Below are 24,350 nucleotides of genomic sequence, written 5' to 3'. Positions count from 1 at the left end.
TCTCACAGTTCACGGGGAAGGAGCTCTGATCAGATGAAAGGCCCACAAACTGATCTGGCTGAAATGTCCCAATCTCAGCACAAAAATCAAGTCAGAATAAACTTACAGTTGTTCCTATGTTATAAATATTTTTAGTTATATGTAAAGATGTTACTGGTTTTCTAGTGTTACGGGTTATGGATTTTTTTTTTCCCCTCTTTCTATTTCATTGTAACTTTTACACTTGCTTTGAATGAAGCTGTTTTGGAGCAATTAGAAAAAGAAAATTTTTTTCATTTCTTTTACTTAGCCAACTCGGTTCGCACAGATTCTCTCCCTTCTTATTTCTTTTAATCTGTAACTAGTCAAAAATTACCTCTGACATTTTCAGCGTCATCCCCTCACTGAAGATCAAATGAAGAACATCCTCTGTTAAGAGTTTTGAATTTTACTTGGTTCCTCTTTCTTTCCCATAAAACATTCATTTCCCAACAGTAAATCACAGTGGAGACTGGTTGCATGTGCTCACAGAGCTATGGAGCTGAACATTCAGCAGCAGAAATGTTCCAGAACTCCAGGCCAAGTGCTGCCCAGGGGCACCTTCCTGCCCGTTGGGTCACCTGCGGGCCTCGAGGGGATGTGCCCACATCTCCACAGCTTTCCACACCCACGGCTTCCCAGCGGCTGAAATGCTCACTAGGTCTCCACCCCAGCGCCGGAACTAACATCTTCCTCCTGTGGGGCTTGTCTTCTCAGCTTGCTTTGAAACTCACTTGAAATTTCAGGAGCCCCACAACATGTTCACCTGCTTGCTTTGATTCCTGAAATTCCTTAAAAGGACTCAAGTGTGGTCCGTGCATGTTCATCCAGCATCTGGCATTGTGCCAGGGACGTGGAAGGGGTGACCTGTGGTCTCTCCCTGCAGATGAATTTATATTCCCGGGGGAGAGACAGGTCACTTGAACAACGACTTGACCCTCCGTGTTAGACATAAGAATCTCAGAGACATAGAGTTCTGAAAAGCTTCATTCTGAAAAAAGTTCACTCCATCTCAAGTAAAACTGGTCAAGGAATCGAAATATCAGGTCTCTTCTAATCGTGACAGCTAGGGGAGGGCCAGGGTCCTCTGGCGGCGGGGACAGCAGCCGCCCCTGGCTTAACAGGCTTGCCTGGAACAAATCCCATTCACCTTCAACTTGGTAGGAATCATTCAAAGTGGTTTTGCCCCCAGACAGCCACACGGACACAGGGAGGACAAGGGGAGGGCACAGGTGGAAGCTTCCCAGGTGTGGGTTCCTTTGTGTTTTCGCTGTCTGGTCACACTTCACAACATCTGTGCCTTACCGTGTACCGCAGCATAAGCCGACATCCGCAGTGCACCCGACTTTGAGATGGCTTACGACTAATTCTCTGCATGAGCTTTTGTAACTTAGTGAAACTCTCTTTCCTTACCCCTTTTGTTTTAATGTGTACTCTTGCTGAACAGATAGACAGATTCAGTGTGCGTGCTTGGGGAGGTCAGACTCGAAGCCTGGGTGATGCTGTATTTGTCATTTTAATAGCACTAGGCTGTTAACCATCTGTGCACAGAGGCAGCCCTCCAAATGTTCGGGGTCCTTCAGTGTGAATATTTTTATAGTTAATGTCCAGCATTTTTCTTGTTGCCCTAGGAATTTAAGGGGTCAATGGTAAGAAAAACAAAGAAACAAGTCATCCCAGTTTGAGACACGTGCAGTTTTCAGATTGGGCTGACCTGTGACGCCTGCTTTATAATCCTAGCCTGAGCACCAATATTTTGGGAGTGCTTTATGCAAAAAAAGAAAGAAAAGAAAACCTTTAGAAATAAAATTGTGATTAAGCAATCTTAACTTTGTATTCAGGTGTACTTGAGATCTTTTGCTCTCTCACTCTTTCTCTGGCATCTTTGCTTCTCTTTTGCATCATTCTGTGCTCATTTCCTGTTTGCAAATACTAATTGTCTAGGTGAAGAAAGTAAAAATGCTCTAATATAGCACCCATCTGTAGTTTCTAGTTGTTTTTTTTTAAATTTTGATATGAATATACACCATTTAAAAAAAGGGCTTCCCTGGTGGCCAAATGGTAAAGAGTCTGCCTGCAGTGCAGGAGACCCAAGTTCAATCCCTGAGTGGGGAAGATTCCCCTGGAGGAGGGAATGACCACCCACTCCAGTATTCTTGCCTGGGAAATCCAATGGATAGAGGAGCCTGGTGGGCTACAGTCCATAGTGGTCACAAAGAGTCACACACGACTGAGCAACTAAGCACACATACACACATACAAATAAATTAACCAAGGAAGACATTTCTGAATTGAAAGATAAAATTTATTTGGATAAGTTTGTTTTATTCATCCAGCTATCTATTCTTTCTTCTGGGGACTCTAGAAAATGAAATAAACAGCCCACACCTAAGTTCAAGGTGGCCCCAAAAGGAACATCCTCACTGTGCAGATGAGAGAACTGACATCGAGTTTGTTGATGCCACTTTGGAATTCGTTGACTTTTTCCTCTTGGTTCTTAAACACAAATAGGTCTGTAATTCCTTTCACTTCTCTGTTGGCTTTCAGTATTTGTCTATTAAATGTTAAAGTCTTTCAAAATACTGTAGGGCTACGTCGCGTGGTAAATTTCAGAAGGGCTGTCCTAGAACTGCTTTTTAATGAATTGCTCAAAAGTTGAAAATACCACATAAAGCAATTCCAAAAAGGCGTCCTCATAGTTGACTGATTTTCATTAATGACATCAAAGATAGGAAGATTAGTTCTGTGATTATCAGTATTCCAGGTGTAAAATGAGACATTTGGGTACCTGGTTACAACTTGGCGGGCCAGGTCAGGCGCAGCCCTGCTCGCTGCTGTGTCTCCTGCTTCTGGGCATGTGCCCTGCTCCATCCTGTCCTGTGGCATCGCAGATTCTCTAACCACCTAACCATCTAGCCATCCTTCCTGCTCCATGCCAGGCACGGACGCAGGCTCCAGGCATGTCTTCACTTTAAAAATTTGCTTTAGGAATGAATGGGGACCAAACTGATTTTATACAGTCATACTGATTGACTCCTTCCTTAACAGTAAAGTCAGTCAGAGAATGCTTGTTCGATGAAACAAAATGAGTATTTCAGACAGGTTTTAACTGCAGTTACTGGGAAGATCCCCTGGAGAAGGGAAAGGCTACCCACTCCAGTATTCTGGCTTGGAGAATTCCATGGACTGTGTAGTCCATGGGGTTGCAAAGAGTCGGACACAACTGAGCAACTTTCACTTCTCTTCACTGTTGTTTTAATCTAAGGCCTTACAAATAGCTGTTTAGAAAGTCCCTTTCTAGTGGCTTAAGTTTAGTTTATTGGACCAAATTATATCCACACTGTATTATTTTTTACTTGATCTTAGATACATGCATTCTGTCCTGTGTCTACTCTGGGGATTGAGCCTGTAAGTTCACTTCCTTGCTGGAAAGCACTTGTCTTGCTTTAATTATTTTCATTCACTCAACAAAAATTTTACTTCCTTTTATGGGAAACAACAGTGAATATAACTAATACAGCTCCTGCCCCAATGCTGCCTACAGTCTATTTTTACTTCTGTTTTTTAGGTTTTTATACTTAGAAGATAAGTTATTATTCTTAATAAGGGATTTTACAGACCTGCAAAAACCAAATGCTGTAAAAGTTTGCACATTATCATACCATATCAAAGAAGTGTTCTAAGTATGCTGTTGCCCCTCAGAATTGACTTCAATTATGTTATCATGTTAGTAATTTCTTCCACATTATTCAAAGCTTTATCGTGTTTTATACATATAAAGTATTATTACTAGTAAATTTCCTTTTCCAACCCACCTGTTTACTAATACATGAAAAACATGTTTTAAGCAAATGTTGACATTTTCTTAATTGTTTACTAATGGTGTTTTATGACTAGCATAAAGGAGACTGAAACTTTGATTACGATGGCTTTTGCCCTTAATTAGCAAAGTACATGCTTGACTTCTAGCTTAAATATGAAAGAGTTATCGATGCAGGTAAGTGTTGTCAAAATTCACAGCTCTCAGAGAAACGACTATCAGAACTGTGAAACTTAAAGTACAAAGTACAGAAATAGTTTTAATTCAAGCTTTTTCTTTTGTCAGTATCCTCATAGGAATTCATTTTAGTAGACCCTCTGATGTATGATTCATTTCGCTTGTTATTTTTCTGCATGAGTCACCATTTCACAATATAAAACGCAGGGAGATAATAAACCTGTGTGTGTGCACGCACACACTATATTCCCCTTAATTATTGTTTTTGTGTATGCAAAGTCGCCCTAGGAAAAATAACATCTGGTAACAGCAAAAACTGGGAAGGTATTCTGAAGAGTGTTACTTCATCGTAGGGTAATTTAAAATAGGTATATGTATGTTTTCTACCTTGCTCCATGATTCTTTAGATCAAGACAAAGAACTTTGTAATTATTTGGAAAAGCATGGTAACCCATCTTTGATGTGTAAAAAAGAAAAACTGGAGTGCGAATTTCATTGCAGAATTTCCAGAGGAGTCATAATGCTTCTTTAAGACTTTGTTAACAGTATAAAAGAGAATACACACGTAATTTTAGTTGACATTTTAGTTAGGAATCCATGAATGGAAACTATATATTTATGTTTATTATGCCAAGCCAAATAGTTATAAACTATAAACAGCTTCTGGTTTCCTTTGTTTGAGGAAATAATTAGTCACTCATAAGAACTCAAAATAATTAGGCTGAATTCAGGGAAATTAACCATGACTTTGGAATTATGTTTTGTGATAAAATGAATGAAAATGATGTCTGTTATTTTATTTCAGGCTGTAAAATATGTAAGTGGAGTGATTTGTAGACTGTTGTAACATTTCAAATCAAAATAGATGTAATTTTAACCTGTACTGAATTATTTTGATTCTAAAGGATTTTTTCTTTATTAGAAATGCCATTGAACAGTAAGCATAAATAAAAATTTTATGGATGTATTTGAGATGCAGTAAAATTTATATTGGTTGGGGGAAAAAGGAAAAAAATTAAATTTGTTGTTCACTAGTCTACTTTGGTTTTAGATTTTTGTTTCTACCTATAAATCGCTATCCACTGAGACAGATATGCTACTTGTTACTTTAACTGCTATTTAAATTACCATAAATTTACTTTACAAACTGTCATTAATTAAAACAAGCATTTTAAATCTTAAAGGTGTGTCTGTTTGGGGGTCATATTGGCAGTTCTGATAGAAAAAAGAGGACTGTCCCCTATTCCTTCATGCCTTTTAAGTGTAATGACAGGATTTATCCACTTGCACATTGGTTTGCCAGCTTGCCCTTCTACAAAGCAGTAGAATAAGACCGACATAGGACACTGGCCCCTTCTTGACCACATTTATGCTGTCAAGATGTTCAGCTTCTCTGGGCCTCTCACTTTAAAATGGACATAGTGATAAAAGCATCTGCTTCTCAGACCCATTGAGTTCCAGGGAGGTCATAGAGATGAAAACACCCTCCACTGTGTAAGACATTTATATTATTGAATTAGCATAACGTGCAACACAGGCTTTCATACTCTTAATTACCCTACCAAAAACCCAGTATGTGCCCAGGGCAAGTAAGTATTCACCAAGTTTATCATTTTGCAATTTTGAGGTGCAGAATTCAGTTCTTCTATTTATGCATGTTCTGTGCTTTACCAGAAAATGGAGCCTTTGCTTTGACTTTGTTGAGCATCCTTTATTAGTCTAAATTTTTGTTTTCCCTTGTCTTTTCAACTATAAGAATACTGCTTTCACATATACCTATAGTATTTTTGTATTGATGCTTGAATGCCCTCTATTAAATATTGTATCTACAGATCATCAAATTCTTAAAAGTATGTGAAAATTTGATTTCAGAGGAAATTAATTAGATGTGTGTTTGGAATGTTAGGGCTTCCCTCATAGCTCAGTCGGTAAAGAATCTACCTGCAATGCAGGAGACTCAGGTTCAATTCCTGGGTTGGGAAGATCCCCTGGAGAAGGAAATGGCAACCCACTCCAGTATTCTTGCCTGAAGAATCCCTTGGGCAGAGGAACCTGGCTGGCTACAGTCAGTGGGGTCGCAAGAGTTGGGCACAACTGAGTGACTTTCACTACACTTCACTTCACTTCACTTAGAATGTTAAGTAAAATTATTGTCATTTAACCTGTCATTGGAGAAGCTTATTTTGTTTCAAGTATTTGATTTATATTCTCCTCAGATTCTCATAATCATGATTTTTGAATTGTTATCTTTGAACCATTTAGGATTTACTTATTTCTCTGTGCCCTGTACTCTCTACTTTTTTTTTCCCTTCTCTTTGACCATTTCTGCTATTTGTTCTTTTCACATTTACTTGTACAATCAGGAATTATTAGCAGATTTTTTTTTAATACATGTTCTTAGTCTACTAAGGATCTTGCTACTAATAGGCATTTTTAAGATATTTTAAGATTTTTCAACATCAGTCTCTTAAAACACCCCTTCTCCTGTAGGAAACCTATATTTAACTTCCCTTGCATGCTTTTGAAATCTAAGGAGTGCAAGGTTATTGCCACATGTCAGCAAGCAGCGCTTGCAGCATCCTGGGAAATACAGTGGGGGCTATTGCAGGTAACACACATGCAGCTTAGAGAAGGCCATGTTGCACAAGCATGGGCAGTGTGAGCTTGGGAGGTGCTCTCCTCAGGGAGCCCGCTGTTGTTCTGAGCGCAGGCTGCTGGTGCACTGTCCCCAGGAGAGAACCGAGCTTGTCTGTTGTTGAGTAGTGTTCAGCTTCATGAAAATTTGATCCATTTGGTTTACAGTCACCCTAACAGGCATTTCTCTGAATAGGCGAGTTAGGATTAAAAAATTGAATTTGGGGAAAAGTGTGGGGTCATTCAGCATCACAAGATGCCATTTATCTAGGTAATACTGTCTTACTTTTCGTTTCTGCCTTAATTTGGTCATGTAAATGTGCTCAGAACTAATAAAGATTTGCAACTGGTAAAAATTAATGCATGACTCTACAGCCGAATACTGAATGAAAGCATGTGTCATGAAATCGCCATTCTCTGATCTCGTATTTTCCATCACTTACGGACTGGTTCCGTTTAGAGTGTAGTCCATGCTTATTTTTTGTTTCATAGGTTGGCCAAAATGGGAAGGACTGGATTCCACTCTCTTCCACGAAGAGTCAATGGGACTGGCTAAGATCAAGGTCTGAGGCTTCGTCCATCCATCATCAGGTATGCATTGAACAAAAATCACTACAGTTCTATGCATGTATCTTTGAAGTATTTGGTTAATATTCATATTATGAATTTGGATTTTTATACAATGTTGAGTCACAACTTTATCCTATAGTTTTTAAATGCACTGTAAGTAATTTAAAATTTGCAATATATTGAGTTAAATGATATTGTTAGCCATGAAAAAATTTCAGCTGGTCTTAGAAAAGTGTAATATTTGAAATATGCAATTCTTCATTGCTCAGTCTGTACATCCAAAGATAACAGAATTCTTGTGTTACTCCACATTGAGTGTCACCAATTTTCATAGGATCAGTGTTTGCTGCATCATGATGCAGTTTTAGTACATTTTTTTCAGTAACTTAAAAACTGTTTTTCTCAACTGGAATTCTCTGCCCAATTATAGTTGGGTTCTTCTAAGATGATAATGGCAAAATATGACCAGTCTTTGAAATATTTTCAGATATTACTTATACATGGGGGTTTAGATACTTTGTATTCCATGTTGACTTAACAGTTGCAAAATTTAACAGCTTGTTTCCCACACCATTCTAAATAGATGCACAAAAGCATCATGTTAGGAAATCTGATAGTCAACATTAACTCTCTTTTCCTGCTTTGGCAGAATGCTTTATACCGACTTACATTGTCTTTATTGGTTACAGCAGAGTAGCTGTTTAAATATTTCTGAGAGAGGCAGAGAAGCTGTGTCTTAAATGAAAATATAACAGGAACAGGCCCTTGAGATTCAGAAAAATCTAAAACCAGAGGGAACACATTGTGTTAGCAGTAGTGATGTCAGTTGCATTAATTGTGTTAATGTCACTTAAAAAAAATTTTTTTTATTTTTTAAATTATGAAAAGTATGATAACACATATACAGGGGACTTGGAAAATACAGAACAGAGTTACATATAGTTCTAATACATATTACAATTTTTAAGTAGATAAGATAGTTTTTAGTTAGAGTTTCTCAAAATAGCAAACTCTTAAAAATTAATAGAATGAATAGATAGAAAAGTAGAAGGATATAGTCTACCCAAAAAGCACTGTGCACTAGTTCAATGTAACTAAGATTTATCCAGTTTTCACATAATAGCTGGGTGCAGATGCTTTCTTCTCTGCAATAACCCTCTGTGTTTTTTCAGTCTTTTTACCTTCTTGAGGCTTTTGATGACCACGTCTAAGGTCTTTCTTGGTGACGGTCACATTGTACTTGAAAATATGTGGGTTATTTTCCAATATCTTTTGATATTTATTTCTCACATAATTCCACAGTATGTGGGAACTTGAATTTGCACCCTGCTGTTGTGTGAAAAAAGTGTTCATGTCACTTTTAAACTGCAGGGCAAGGGTCAGTCTGATGCCAAAACACAAGTGATAGAAGGAAACTGGTTTTCATTGCTTTTTGAATATATAATAGGATGAGAAATCCAATTGATCAGTAGTTGATAACATTTAGCCACCTGCCAATTTCCAATTTAAAATCAGATCTTTTTGAAAGAGGTTGCCAGTGTTATCAGTTCTGTGTCTCTTAGAAATAGAGTAGCCTGCTAAAAACTAGCATTCATGAACCTGAGGAATCGTTTACCTTTTTAATATCAAATGGATCTTTGAGGAGCTGGTTTCTTCCTCTGAGAAATACAGTTGATAATATTTACTATCTCTTGTCCACAAGTTTTCAAAGGTTTCAGTCAATCTAAGTTTTTACGTAGACATGGTCTTTGCCATACACGATATACATTTCATTCTTTCTTTCTCAAAGCCCTGATAATGAGTTGAAACTCTGACCCACCTTTTTCAAACTGACACCTCCACACTGATGTACCCCTGCACAAGTATTGTACTTACCACTCTCACAGGTCACAGGTGTGTCAGAGACTAGCCCCCTGTATCTGGCTCATCCGCTCTCCCTGGGTGCCCCATGAACAGCATCTTCCTCTGTGACGTGAAAGACGGTGGGGAAAATTACTTCAACCAAATCATTGCTTCCACCCAAGAGACAGGGAGCCATGACCCTCACCTAACATAACACCAAAACGGTTCACCACCTCAAGAATGCATATTTGTCCTGAAGACAAGTCATTTCTACTCTTGAGTCAGAAACCCCTCTTCGTGTGATGACACTGAGGTAAAGAATTGATTTTCACCTTGGGCAGTGAGTTCAACTCTTTCAGGCCTCTGGTATCTCTGTCTTAAGAACTCCTTCCCTGGACTGAATGGTTCACAAGGTGCCTGAAAGAGTTTTTGGCTGATTATCTATATTTTTCTACGACACAAATTGTGACTAGAGCTGCCTCGCACAAATTAAGAGGATTTTTAGACATTAAAACGTACGCAGAAACATGTTTATGTTCTCAGCGAGATTTATGTTCTCTGGGTCCTGGTAAAAAGTGAAGCTTTTAATGATGCTACTTTCCCTGTCACGTCTTGATGATTCCCGAGGGTTCCCTGCCGCCCTCCCTGAGTACGACGTTTGTCAGGTGGGATCTCAGGGGATCTGTGAACTGTTCATTCTGAGCAATGCCTTAATATGTATTTTGACAAATATAAAAGAAGCCTACAGATATTACATTAGACCAGCTGAATCCATTTTATGGTTTCTTCTTTCTTTTTTAATTCGAAAGCATCACATAGCAAGTAAAACTTCTAAAAATTAAATCTAGTTACAAACTAGTTGTTTCTTATTTTTTTTTCCAGTCCCTTTTTGCTTTCTTTTACGACCACATGAAACTTGAGAAGCCACCTAAAGCTAAATCATTTAGTGGAGTTGGGCAGTTCCCAAGTGTCCAACAAGAAGGCCTGCTTTAGGCTGCGATGGCCACTGTCATTCCTGGTGATTTGTCAGAAGTAAGAGATACCCAGAAAGTCCCTTCAGGGAAACGTAAGCGTGGTGAAACCAAACCAAGAAAAAACTTCCCTTGCCAACTGTGTGACAAGGCCTTTAACAGTGTTGAGAAATTAAAGGTGCACTCCTACTCTCACACAGGAGAGAGGCCCTACAAGTGCATACAACAAGACTGCACGAAAGCCTTTGTTTCTAAGTACAAATTACAAAGGTATTAAACTCTATTTGTCTTTCAGATTCTATTTTCTATTATGTTGGCTATTTGAAGCCATTGTTAACGTATATATTTGTATCCACCTCTTTCCGCTGACTTGCAGAGAGAAATGTGTAAGTAGATTAGACGTTTTAGCATTCTAAGTCACAGAGTTTTATGTGTTAGTGCTTTTGGATCTTTTTTAATGCAATGCTTAAGCGAGAGTAGAATGTCCATTTGTACAAAGAAATTGCAAGAGAAAGGGTATGGACATTAACGTGAGTATATTCTGTCTTGCTCAGTTGCATTTGCAATCACTAAAAACCAGCGAGAACTAAAGTGGCGACTTAGATGATTCCAGGTCTGTGGTGTTTAGGTGTGTACCCTTTGTAGCAGACGCGTAGTGAGTTAGAGAGTGTCGGTGAGTAGGGCAGGTCTGTGTTAGCCTAGCAGCTTAGCTTCCGTTTGAACAGGGAGGCCAGGCCATTCTTACCATGATGCTGACAGAATATGTCTGTGTTCAAGGCACATGGCTACGCACTCTCCTGAGAAAACCCACAAGTGTAACTATTGCGAGAAAATGTTTCACCGGAAGGACCACCTGAAGAACCACCTGCACACGCACGACCCCAACAAAGAGACGTTCAAGTGTGAAGAGTGCGGCAAGAGCTACAACACCAAGCTGGGCTTCAAGCGGCACCTCGCCCTGCACGCGGCCACGAGTGGCGACCTCACCTGCAAGGTGTGCCTGCAGACGTTCGAGAGCACCGGTGTGCTGCTGGAGCACCTGAAGTCGCACGCGGGCAAGTCGGCGGGCGGCGTGAAGGAGAAGAAGCACCCGTGCGAGCACTGCGACCGCCGCTTCTACACGCGCAAGGACGTCCGCCGACACATGGTGGTGCACACGGGAAGGAAGGACTTCCTCTGCCAGTACTGCGCTCAGAGGTTCGGGCGCAAGGACCACCTGACGCGGCACATGAAGAAGAGCCACAACCAGGAGCTCCTGAAGGTCAAGACGGAGCCCGTGGACTTCCTGGATCCCTTCACCTGCAACGTGTCGGTGCCCATCAAGGACGAGCTCCTCCCAGTGATGTCGCTGCCCTCCAGCGAGCTGCTGTCCAAGCCGTTCCCCAGCACGCTGCAGCTAAACCTCTACAACACTCCGTTCCAGTCTGTGCAGAGCTCGGGCTCTGCCCACCAGATGATCACCACCCTGCCTTTGGGCATGACTTGCCCCATAGACATGGATGCTGTCCACCCCTCCCACCACCTTTCCTTCAAGTACCCGTTCAGTTCTACCTCATACGCCATCTCTATTCCCGAAAAAGAACAGCCCTTGAAGGGGGAGATTGAGAGCTACCTGATGGAGCTGCAGGGCGGCGTGCCCTCCTCCTCCCAGGACTCTCCAGCGTCCTCGTCCAAACTGGGGTTGGAGCCGCAGCTTGGGTCCCTGGAGGACAGCACGGGGGACCTCTCCCTGTCCAAAAGCTCCATCTCCATCAGTGACCCCCTAAACACACCAGCATTGGATTTCTCTCAGCTGTTCAATTTCATACCATTAAACGGCCCTCCCTATAACCCGATCTCGGTGGGGAGCCTGGGGATGAGCTACTCCCAGGAGGAGGCACACTCTTCCGTGTCTCAGCTGCCCCCGCAGAGCCAGGACCTGCCGGATCCTGCCAGCACCATAGGGCTGGGCTCTCTGCACTCGCTGTCCGCAGCCTTCACCAGTAGTCTGAGCACGAGCACAACCCTGCCCCGTTTCCACCAGGCTTTCCAGTAGAGCCCCACGTGCGCATCGATGGCTGAAACGTACGCGCAGCCCTGCCTTAGCTGACCATTCTGGTTTTAGTGCCTACTTTAAGACAGTATCACAGTTTCTGCTTCTGTATAGTACCAATTTTCATTAAGCCAGTATAAAATAGAAACTAGGTTTTTAAATGAGCTTCAGAACCATTTGTGTTCAGCTATGTTTACCTGGGTATTTTGTCCTGATTCACTGCCAACTGTCATATTTTAAGACAATTTCTCACATAGGAAAGCCATTGTTAGCAGTCAAGTCTCACAGATCCCATGTTCTGACTTACTGTTAGATCTTAAACTTTGCATTTTTGTCTGAGATCAATGGCTCTACCTTTTGACATTTGGCTCCTTAAAAATATTTTGCTACAGAATGTAAGTTTTCTAAAACGTACGTGAATGACCTGAGAGTTTAAAAAATTTTACTAGCCTCTAAATGGATTAATAAGGAAATGCTTCAAATGAATTTAGAATCCAGTCTGGGGACATAGCATATGTTTCTTAGATATAAACATAATTTCAGGTCAGTATATTTTGAAGACTTGCTATTGTCTGGCTCAGATGTTTGCTGTCTTTTTTATGCACATATAAGAAAAATCCTAGACACAAAGCGCACCAGTATTTGTAGCAAACAGACCCCCGAGGAAGGTGACATGGCAGTCCATGTTACTTAAGAGTTGGCCTTAAATTAGTACACAGGATGTTTGCCATGTTTAATCCTTGTTGCTGCCTTTCCTGCGTTCATGCAAATAGTCTATGGTGTCAAGAGTCTTCAGCGTCAGTCTTTAGGTGCGTCTCTTTCATCTTCTCCACCTTTCACGGCCAGAGGGTAGGTCGAGGACAGCCAGCCATTTCCCTTGGCTTCTCACTGCACAGTTGGTCCGGAGTCCAGAGCTGTTGGGGAACACAGGTGTGCTTATCCCGGGATGGGGGGTTGTCCCGTCGTCTAGGGTGAGACCCCCCAGGCAGGGCGACCAGTGGGAGGCCTGCCACTCTGCTAGGGACTTGTCTGGGAACCACGTCCCCTGTTGCCAGGGTGGAAATGAGGGGTCAAGTCATAGCTTAACACTTACATTACTTCTTGCTCCCTTTGATTCAGTTTTCTCTCCCTGAGCACCAAAAGCAGAAAACAGAACAACCCTCTTCGCCAACCACCCCCACCCGCCGCACTGTGGTATCTTTCTCATTCAGTGTTAATTCGTTTTTCCCTGCTGTTTTTGGGCAGAGACTTTAAAGTTAAATGCATTTGAAAACTATTTGAGTAATGATTACAAAATTTAAGTGACTAAAAGTATATACAGTAAACCCCACTTTTACAAGTCACTGGGAAAGTGGGAGGAAGGTCACAAAGAAGCTGAATTTGCAGAGGAGGGGAGAAGAGCACGGTAAAACAAGCACTGTCTTAGGTGATGTGAAAAATAACAAATGCGTGGTGTTCAGTGACTACAGTAGTTATTACAGGCTTTCCTCACCTTAGACAACCAGCACATTTTCTCAAAGGTCAAACTATTCTGTTTTTCTAATAATCGGTTGGGGCGTCAACCTAAGAAACATATCTTATTAAGCACTTGTTAACACCTTATTTGGGGACCCTGTCTGTCGGGGTGGGTTTGAGGAGGGAGGGTTTATATAGAAGAGTATATATCTCTTTAAAAAAAAATATTTCTGAGCACTCACGAGCCCTGTGTGGAAGCTTCTCTTCCCTTTGACAGGGCCAGCTATCACTGCGGATTTCCATGTTTACCAAGAAGTTCTAAAGATGAGTGCAGATTACTGAATATAATACATTATTTAAACTATTGGGGAGTAGTATAATTTGTGGAGAGATGTAAATTGTAATAATGTAAATGGGGGTTTCACTATATATTATATGTATGTACACACACGTGTATCGCACTTCATAGAATCAGAGTTGCTCTCGTATGGAGCTTTGGCTCCAGTATTTTTATCATGCTCCTATTTGTTTTTGTTTTTTTAAAATCCCAGGAGCAGTAGTTTTTATACGTATGTATTTAAATTTTATTATTAAAATTTACATTTTATTAAAGTGTGTTCCAAAGGCATTAAAATTATATATGTTAATAAGGAAATACATTTAAAATTTTTTCAAACTGCTCCTGAGTGTTTGCCTAGGAGACTGTTTGCTCTCAAAGTAGGCTTTTAGCTCTGCTGTGTGGCTGCCCGCTCTAGTTTCTATGAAACAGATTGCTTACTTAAATCATTAGTTGAATGATTAGTGTTCAATATTGCTTTAATCACCGTCAAGAGGAAAAGAAAAAAGAAAAAAAATTTTGGTGACAGAGCACAAATAAATAGAAAACCTGTTTTTAAATAGAAATCACGAATCACAAGTGTGGAAGCACTACTTTATTTTTGACTAAAATTTGCTTAAAGAGAAGTCAGATGAATGAACTGAGATGTTGGCCTTTTAGTGGGCTGTATTTCACTGCTAATAAAAAAGTAAAAAGGGAGTACCAGGATTTATTAAGTAAAGCATTTTGGAAATGGGGAATGGCGCCATGTAGGTGTACATATATATATACTTAGCCTAATTCTCGCCCAGCATACCTTCCAGGGCACCAGGGCTGAAATTGTGGACTCTGTTTTCACATGTACACACCCCTTTGCCTGTTGCTTTCCCACAGACTTGAAAATCACACTTCCAAGTAAGAGGGAATTCTGCTCATTCATTTTTTAAACTGACTATAGTGGTCACTAAACCCCCTTTGAGAGAATCTCTATTAACATGAGGTAGACTCATTTTATTTTAATTGCACAATGGTCTGACAAGGCTGTAACACCGAACTGGCTCTTTTTTTTTTTTTTTCCTTAAAAAGAAAATGGACACTTTTGATGTCAACTGGCTGTGATTAAAAATAATGATTGCCAATTCTGTTTTCATTCTCCAGTGGCCAGAATCATCATCCTCAAAATTTCTAGTAGTGCCTTTGCTTGGGTTTGTTTTTTTTCTTTTTTCTTTTTAAAGGGATTATTATTGAGTAAAAATATTTCAGTTTAGAATTTGGACCTCAGACAAGACATTGAACCTCATTCAGTTTGACCTTCCATGTGTTTGTACAAATTAAGGTCACCAGATACCGAAGCACGGGCATGGAAGGATACTGACACTATAAGCAATATTCTCCACGGATGGACCCGAACATCACCTTGATAGCTTCTGGTCACTGCTACAATGTGCATCTTAAAACCCTGTTACCAAGTTCCGTTGTTCATGTCCTGACTGATCACGTGCTACTCTTTGTGCAACCTGTTAATTTCATGTAGGTGTTTCTTCCAAACTATGTATTTTTGCCGATGTGTTGCTTGTGTTTTATTCTTAGTCTCGTGCAACATAGTGATATATTGTGTTAATTTGGACAGTAGCGGTTTTTAAGAACCATATACTGACTGAAAACATGAGCCAGAGCTGACTGCTTTATTAAGCTAATAATGAATGTTAAAGAGTACATATTTCAGGATTATTCATCTAGTAAGCAATACACATATATAGGCCAATATTTTTTTAAAAAATAGAGCTTGGTCAACCTCTATACTACACATATTACAAGATATAGCACTTTCAAAACGAATCTAAACCTTTACAGAAAAACTTTCTTATAGGTTATGCCTTTTATTTTAAGACTTATTATAATTTGTTTCAAGTGCCATTAGAGGATAGATATATAGGCCTTTGATGTATAATGCTTTGTGTTCAAGAATGGTAGACGGTATTTTAAACAGGTACAGTTTTACAGTGTTTTCTTATCAATTTGCTATATTGCACAGAATCAGTGTGTGTCTTTTCATAAGGTTTTACAATGGTTTATTTTTTTACAAGGTTTACGTGACTCAAAACACACTGTCTTCCCAGTATGTAAGTTAAAATACAAAAAAAAACATATTCACCCAAGTTGCTTCCAGCCTACTGAGATCCAGGTGACATTGGAGGAGATCTTTTAGACGTCACGTATTCTTCATTAGCAATGGCAGACTGTTCACCTCTGAGAAATGAGTGCCTACGTTGAGACCTTGTCTGTCTTCTCTCACACTGTGTCAGCAGCATGTCAATCACACAGATAATCTGTGGTGATCCCATAGATCCACGTTAAGCTGTGTTGTGTAGCTCTGTGCTGAGAACCCATGCAGAGCTCCTTTCTGATCCTATATACATCTAAATGATACGACCCGCAACGGGCAAGGCACGTTCCTATCACCCCCGGCCCTTCTGCAATATTGTCAACCTCTAAGGATGGAAGGCAGTGTCTTTTGATAAGTTACCTAGCTTAGAAAGGACAGAACTATTGCTAATGTGTAAAACACTTCATTGTATAAGCTTCAGTGGTACAGATGACCCAGAATGAATGTGTATCTTCTCAGAAACACTCCTTCAATATTCTGTTGGATCATGCTGCTAATGTAACTTGGGATACAACTCTTCATGGTGCTACAGACTTCTCTGTCTCGTTCAGTCGTATTTTTTTTTATCCATAGGAAAAAAAAAAGGACTACATTAGGTGTAAAGGTGTACAATATATTTTTATACTGTGACTTCATTTGTCTTTAACAAGACTTTTACACCACCCACCACAATGTATTCATGTGCACTTGCGAAAGGAAACCTTGGACGTGCAAATGTTATACCAGAACAAACCCAGCTTTGTCCACAAAGGTGACCGTGACTCGGAAAGAAACATGGGCTTTATAATATGGTGTGGAGTGAAGAACGTGCTGTACGTTACTAACAGCCCTTTGAATTTAACAAAAACTGGGCATCCATTCGGAAATGGATTGCATCATGCCTGAACATAAGCTGGACTGCTGAAATTGTATTTTTAGCTGATGAAAAAGTGTTTGGACTAGTACTCTAAAAATGTTCTGATGATAAAGTTTTGAGTCAAAATAGAAAAGAGAAACTGCATTCCAGGCTGCATTTTGTATATTTTTATTGCATTTAAAATTCGCTCTTCTGTGATACCGGGAAATCAAGTGGCTTATCCTGTATATCATGTACTTAAAATGTATTCACAAACTACTGTTGTGTTTGTATAAAATATAGACAAAGATCATATTTTCTGTGTGTGTATAAGCTCTGTAAAATAGCAATCACATTATGAAGCTGCAGCGAGACTACATTTTAAACATACATATCCAAAGAAGCAGGCTATTTATTGTCCAGTTACCCAGTTATAAAATATTCATTTGCTGCTAATTAAACAATAGTACTGCAGCTTCTCATGGCCTACAGTGTTAATGTTTGCTGTAAGAAAAAGATATGTGAACTCCACAAAAATATATGAATAAAAATTATAGAATGGCTTTAGATAATGTAGATCTTCCTGAAATTATAACAGATGATAAATTCCTATTTGGTATAACATTTTTTCCCTTTGAATTTGAAATATTTTCTCATTTGATAAATATAAGATTCTAATAGCTGCCTCTAGGACAATACTTGGTTGTTGAAATGTAAAGTTCTAGGGTTTCTTTTGTTTTGTCTTAAAACTTTTGTACCTTGAAAGGAAGGATAGAAATTGTAAATAAAAAAGTCAAAATGTTGTGCATCAAAACTTTAATCCAGGCGAGAATTCAAAGAATCTCCCAAAGGCTGTTAGAATGTATAGATCAATCATGTTTTTTATTCATATGAGATAAAATTGGCATTAAGCATTCCCTTGGCATTTACTGTCTGTTAGTCCTGTAAATTATCATTTTAGACGTTCTCTTTGGGCTACTTGTCTAAAACTTTGCTGAAAACCCTCCCTTGACCATTCACCTGGACTAGAGTGATGAGCTCACAGATGTCATTTTGTCTCAAATTCATCAGTTAAACAGTGATGCATGTTTGAAAGAAAGAGATTAATTCTGAAAATCCAGTTAATAATCTGACCAGGAACCAGTGGCAGGAAAAAAAAATTTTTTTTTTATTTCTCATAGCACCTCTTTCATTATGATAGGAGAAATTGCTTCTTCACCTTTGACTTTCCTGTCCTAAGGTTCTCTACCTTCAGAGAGGTAAAGAAAACGCACAGTGACTCCCCATTTGGCAGTTCCCCTTTTCACATACTTAATTCCAGCAAATCTAAAAGCATTTCTTTGTTAATTCTTAGCATTAACACTACAGACATTTTTATTTAAATTCACGCGTATGAAATGTTTCAAGGACTATTTATAGAAGGGAAAACGCTATTGCTTTTTATAGTCAGAATACTCTGAAAAAGGATGTTTGGGGTTAATTCACTTAAGGTGTATTCTCCCTTATGGAAAAGCAATTAGAAGTGTAGTTTAAGCAAACCATTCCACATAAGCATTGCACCATAGATCCAGTGGGGCTGAAAGACTTCTTCATTCAGGTTTTTGTTAGGTGAAAAGTTCGTACTGATGATTTATCATTAAGGGGAGGAAAACTTCAGTCTGACTATAGACAGCTTGAGTTTTTGCTGCCACTTTTCCTTAAATGAGCATTTCTTAAGCAGAAGGCACGTCTTCATGCAAAGTCCTGGGCTGTTCCCAAGGAGTCAGCTTTACAGAAAGAGGCTGGTTCCCTGATGATCCACTGGAATGAAGATGACACCATCGTTACAACAATGGGAAAGTGTAAATGCGGTATTGAGTTGTACCCAGGTACCCGTTTTTGTAGATCAAAAATGATCAAATGTTGGCGGTTTCGGGCCAGAACTAAAAACAACCAAGCCCAGAATGTCTTGACTTCACCTGCTTTCTATTCAACACAGAGGTCAATAATAAATCTGTCTACTGAAGATGTTTTGACTCCTGACTAGCATGATGGTTAATTTTATGTGTCCACTCGGCTTGGCTGTGGTACCCAGACTGGATGCCTGGTCTAGTCAAGCACTGGTCTAGCTGTTGCTCTGGAGGTTCTTTGTTAGATGTGGTTAACATTTATAGTCAGCTGACTTTAAATAAAACAGACTGCTCTCCATAATGTGGGTGGGCCTCATCTCATCAGTTGGAGGCCATAAGAGAAAAAACCCATTCTCCAGGAAAAGGGAGGTCTGCCTTCGGATGGCTTCAGATTCGACCTGCAGCATCAGCTCTGCACGGGTCCCCAGCCTCCCTGAGTCTCCAACCTGCTGGCTTGCCCTGCAGATTTCAGACTTGTCAGCCTCCACAGTTGTGTGAGTCAATTTCTTGTAGTAAATCTCTATCTCTATTGTATGCAGTATCCTATGGCTTCAGTTTCCCTGGAAAACACTAACACAGCTAATTCAACTGCTGTTCTTCAGAGGTTCTGGTTTTACCTCAAAAGGAGTGGCAACATCTTTCTCTGATACACTGTAATAGCAAAGAATGCAAATTCCCAGGTTCTCAGAGAAAAGTATCGTGTATTAACGCATATAGGTAGAATCTAGAAAAATGGCACAGATGAGCCTATTTGCAAGGTGGAGACAGAGACACAGACATAAAGAAGGGACACGGACACAGCGGGAAGGGGAGGGTGGGACGAACTGAGAGATTGGATTGACATATATACACGTGTGAAACAGTGGGAAGCTGCTATATACCACATGGAGCTAGAAGGGGTGTGGGGGATGGGGCTGGGTGGGATGGCAGGAGGTCCAAGAGGGAGGGGATAGATGTATACTTACAGCTGATGCCCTTTGCTGTACAGCAGAAACTAACACAACATTGTAAAGCAGTTACACGAAGAAAGAAAGAAAAACTGGTTAAAAAAAAGTTCCCAAGTTCTGACTGCTTTAGAAAAGAGATAAACAGCACAGTGCCTAATGGAGATTGTACCTATAAAGGAGTCCTCAGGCTCTCCTTTTGCATACTAGTATTTTGACTGCCATGATTTTTTAAGTATTTATTGAAGTACAGTTGATTTGACAATGTGTTAATTTCTGCTGTGCAGCAAAGTGACTCAGATACACATATATATATATATACATTCTTCATATTCTTTTCCATTATGGCTTATCACAGGATACTGAGTACAGTTCCTTTGCTCTGCAGTAGGACTGCATTATTAATAACTGCAGTTATTGCAGATGAAAATGGTTTTCTCCTAATGAACCGGTTTTCTTTTAAAAAACATGTCAGCAGTCTAATCTTGCTTTACCCTATAGAGGCATACTTGACATGTAAACCAATGTTTATCCTAACGCACACATGGAAACATTCATAAATTAAATCCTTTTGAAAACATGGTCCATTTGTAGTAATACCTCAGTCAAGGTCTTGAGATTCTGGGAGAGATGAGAGTTGGAAATGTAATGGTGCCTCACATAAGCTGCAGAAGTTTCCTGTTTTAAGGTGGCAGCATTTTTGCAAAGGTTTAACGTTTGGTTTAGTCTGTAGAGAACCCTCATCTTTTTCTTGGAGCCCCTTTCAGTGTGTTGTTCATGCTGTTTCTGAAAACACATAATTGATCTGCTGTTTGTATCTACACACATCTGGTGACATTTCTAAGATCGCTCCTGTAACCAGATTTTCATGTCCTAGGAATGTGCGTTATGTAAGTAGGTTAACAGACTAAACCATGCCGTATTTCAGATTTTAAGCTGTCAGCTTTTCCCACCCCAGAATTATGTAGTGGTGATCAGTGGCTGGGTGGGATGGCAGGGTGTGTAATAAATACACACCCTTAGAAACATCTTCAAGACCATTTTGTTTCAGAATGCAGGCAGACCAGTTCGACTATTCCCAGTTTCCTAAGTTACATTAACTTTCACAGGAGTGAAGTGCACCTACTGTTGTATTTTCTGTCCTGAATCCTTTCATACGCTATTTCTGTAGTTATTCCTAACCTCAACATTTACTAAAAGAGCTTCAGGTTAATGCCAGTCAGTGCTTTAAGGGACCCTGAAAATTCTTTCCCACTCTTGACAGCAGTCTGCCCGTCTCCTCTTACTTTTTCTGTCATTTTCATGTGAAGTCACTCACTGTTCTTGTGCTTATCCCTCCCTGGCATATGCCTGCTTTCTCTGCTCCTGCCTCTGAATTCTGGGGCTTCCCAGGTGGCGCAGCTGGTAAAGAATCTGCCTGCAATGCGGGAGATCCAGGTTCCTTCCCTGGGTCAGGAAGATCCCCTGGAGGAGGAAATAGCAACCCACTCCAGTATTCTTGCCCAGGGAATCCCAGAGACAGAGGAGCCTGGTGGGCTACAATCCATGGGGTCACAAAGAATGGGACACGACTGAGCATGAGCATGCCTGTGAATTCCACATGCCAAAATCTCACCATCCTCTGCAGATGGGGACTGCAGCCATGCAATTAAAAGATACCTGCTCCTTGGAAGAAAAGCACTTGGCTGTGACAAAGAAAAACTATGACAAACCTAGACAGCATATTGAAAAGCAGAGACATTACTTTGCTTTTACAAAGTCAAAGCTATGGTTTTTCCAGTAGTCATGTACAGATGTGAGAGTTGGACCATAAAGAAAACTGAGCACCAAAGAACTGATGCTTTTGAACTGTGGTGTTGAAGAAGACTCTTGAGAGTCCCTTGGACTAAAAGGAGACCCAACCAGTCCATCCTAAAGGAAATCAGTCTGGAATATTCATTGGAAGGACTGATGCTGAAGCTGAAGCTCCAATACTTTGGCCACCTGATGCCAAGAACTGACTCCTTAGAAAAGACTCTAATGCTTGGAAAGATTGAAGGAAGGAGGAGAAAGAGATGACAGAGGATGAGATGGTTGGATGACATCACCAACTCAATGGACATGAGTTTGAGCAAGCTCGGAGAGTTGGTGATGAACAGGGAAGCCTGGTGTGTTGCAGTCCCTGGAGTCGCAAAGAGCCAGACATGACTGAGCATCTCAACTGAACTGAACTGAGCCCTTTCTTCTTTCTTTTTTTTTTTTTTTTTTTTGACAGCACCATGCAGTATATGGGATCTTAGTTCCTTGGCCAGAGATCGAACCCACATCCCCTGCACTGAAAGCAGTCTTAACCACTGGGCCACCAGGGAAGCCTTCCCTCTAGCTGTTTCCTGATGATCACTCTTCCATTCACGATACCTTCTCAGCTTTCACCCACGAAAAGTATCTTATTTTCCCTGTGAACTTTTATTAGATCTTCTCAGGGCTGTGTCTGTTTTTTTTTTAATTCTTTTAAGCCCCTGAATTCAAAGCTCTGTCCACTTAGTTTCCTGCATACCGCAGATAATGAACACATATTTGTTGCCTCAAGGGCAATGATGGCTTTGACCTTTCTCAACCATCTTAATAATTAGGACATATAGCTTAACAGAAGTACTCTTTCAAAAGTTGACCCTAGAAAAAATTTTATATGACAGTCATAATGCTGGGGTTATCTTTGTAAAGGCTTATTTGATACACTGAAGACTGTGTGATCGTACTTAAACCTCACATTTTGTTCTGCCCTCCTGCATTGAAATAAGCTAATTCTATAATAGTGTACCCTTTCTTCAGAAATAAACCACTCTAAACACGTTCACTGCAATGGACCAAAATTAGGGAAGAACCTTTGATGATTCCAATTCTTGTAACTGTACTTCAAAAGCTCTGTGAAATTGTTAGCTCTGTTCAAACTTTCTGGAAGTTGAGTGACTATCTAGAGATAAGTAGGTAGGGTTCTTAAGATGTTATTTCACCAAGTACTATGATAAGTTCTCATAACAGAAATTATCATTTGGAAATCTCCTTAGATCTTATTCAAATGTTAGTTTGCATTTACCCTCAGCAGTTAGGCCAGTGAGTAAAAAACCACAGAAGGAGAACCTTTTTGTTTGCTTTTTCTACACACAATGAGAGTCAATTTGTGCTCAGTTGTGTCCTACTTTTTGCTACCCGGTGGACTGTAGCCCATCAGGCTCCTCTGTCCATGGGATTCTCCAGGCAAGAATACTGGAGTGAGTTGCCATCGCCTTCTCCAGAGGATCTTCCTGACCCAGAAATCGAACTTGTGTCTCTTGTGTCTCCTGCATTGGCGGGCAGATTCTTTACCCCTGGGCTACCTGGAAATGAGAGAGGTTGGTAATCCTTTCACATCGAGATGGAAAAAAATAAGAAAGGACATAAAATTAAATAATACAATCAAACTTGATGCATATAGTAAATAAAACTTTTGTCATTTGAAGGAATACATCAACACTCATATGTATGTCCAGGTATTACAAAATCTTTTATGTGTGTGATCATAAATAAGGTAAACACATTTTCAAAAGGGTAAGTGTTAAGACCATGTCTTATTAATAAAATTAGAAATAAATTAGTCATATTCTTATATGACTTCAGGAACTTCCCTGGTGGTCCAGTGGCTAAGACTCTGCTCTCCCAATGCAGGGGACCTAGGTTCAGTCCTTGGTCAGGGAAGTAGATCCCACATGCTGCAACTAAGAGCTTACATGCCACAACTAAAGATTTTGAATGCCAAAACTAAAACCTAGTGCAGCCAAATAAGTAAGCAAATAAAATACATACATATATATTACAAAAGCACCAACTCCAGGGACTTCCCTGATGGTCCAGTGGTTAAGACTGGGCTTCTACTGCAAGAGGCGTGGGTTCGATCCCTGGTCAGGGAACTAGATCCCATGTGCCACAACTAAGATCCTGCAACTAAGACCTACCTGGCACAGCCAAAAAAATTATATATATATATATTTTTTTTAAGGCTATGACTTTATTTTTTTTATCTTTTAAAAATGGCATTTATTTTATTAAAAACTTTTTTTTTAGTTTTTTATTTTTTAAATTTTAATATCTTTAATTAAGGCTATGACTTTAAAAAATAGGTAACTACTGGAAAACTAAGAAACATCATCCTAAATATTCCTTGGATGAACAAAAAGTTCCAAACTGAAATTACATGGGGAAAAAGGCCATGAAAGAAGAATGTGTCATATTAAACCTCCAAAGTCAATGTTTAAGTTATGCTGGGAAAATATTAGGACTTGAAAATTCTTCATTATTGAAAGAGAAAGAAGATAAAAGAATGCTCTCTTTAGCTATGGGGAGACTGGTAGCTAGCCTCCAAATCCACTCCATTACCATTGTGAAAGAACAGTAGCGGGGCTCATGACATGTCTAGCTGGGGCCTATTACACTGCACCCCAAAGACCCCCTTGCAGCTCAGTTGGCTGTGGAGCTACATTGTCACCAATAAAACATAAGTGACAGTGTTGCATGCTGCAGGGGACTGACATCACATTTCCTATCCCCTCCGCACCAGCTGGAATGAAGGCAGGGAAGTGACCCAGTTGTAAAGAAGCACACAGGACATTGCTTTAGAGCTCTGTCACACTTTCTGAAAAAGGTCAGAGAGGAAATAATTTAGGT

The 24,350-nt window shown here is 40.0% G+C and overlaps 1 protein-coding gene across 5 annotated transcripts in view; it reads left to right on the top strand.

The window, feature by feature from the left end:
- Positions 1-14,435, top strand: part of PLAG1 (PLAG1 zinc finger) — a 46,981-nt gene extending 32,546 nt beyond the window's left edge. For 2 of the 5 annotated variants that reach the window (XM_069600064.1, XM_069600065.1), the window contains 3 exons: positions 7,142-7,240; positions 9,944-10,302; positions 10,810-14,373. In XM_069600064.1, the coding sequence (XP_069456165.1) occupies positions 10,061-10,302; positions 10,810-12,067 (1,500 nt within the window). In that variant the 5' untranslated portion in view covers positions 7,142-7,240; positions 9,944-10,060 and the 3' untranslated portion in view covers positions 12,068-14,373. Of the gene's footprint in view, positions 1-6,004; positions 7,241-9,943; positions 10,303-10,809 lie in introns of those variants that run through there. The other 3 variants (XM_069600063.1, XM_069600068.1, XM_069600067.1) reach the window with 3 other exon arrangements.
- The last annotated feature ends 9,915 nt before the right edge of the window (positions 14,436-24,350 follow it).

Source organism: Ovis canadensis, chromosome 9 (assembly GCF_042477335.2).
Source record: "Ovis canadensis isolate MfBH-ARS-UI-01 breed Bighorn chromosome 9, ARS-UI_OviCan_v2, whole genome shotgun sequence".
NCBI lineage: Eukaryota > Metazoa > Chordata > Mammalia > Artiodactyla > Bovidae > Ovis > Ovis canadensis.
The sequence above is the reverse complement of the archived record's forward strand: the minus strand, read 5'-3'. Positions and strand labels throughout refer to the sequence as shown.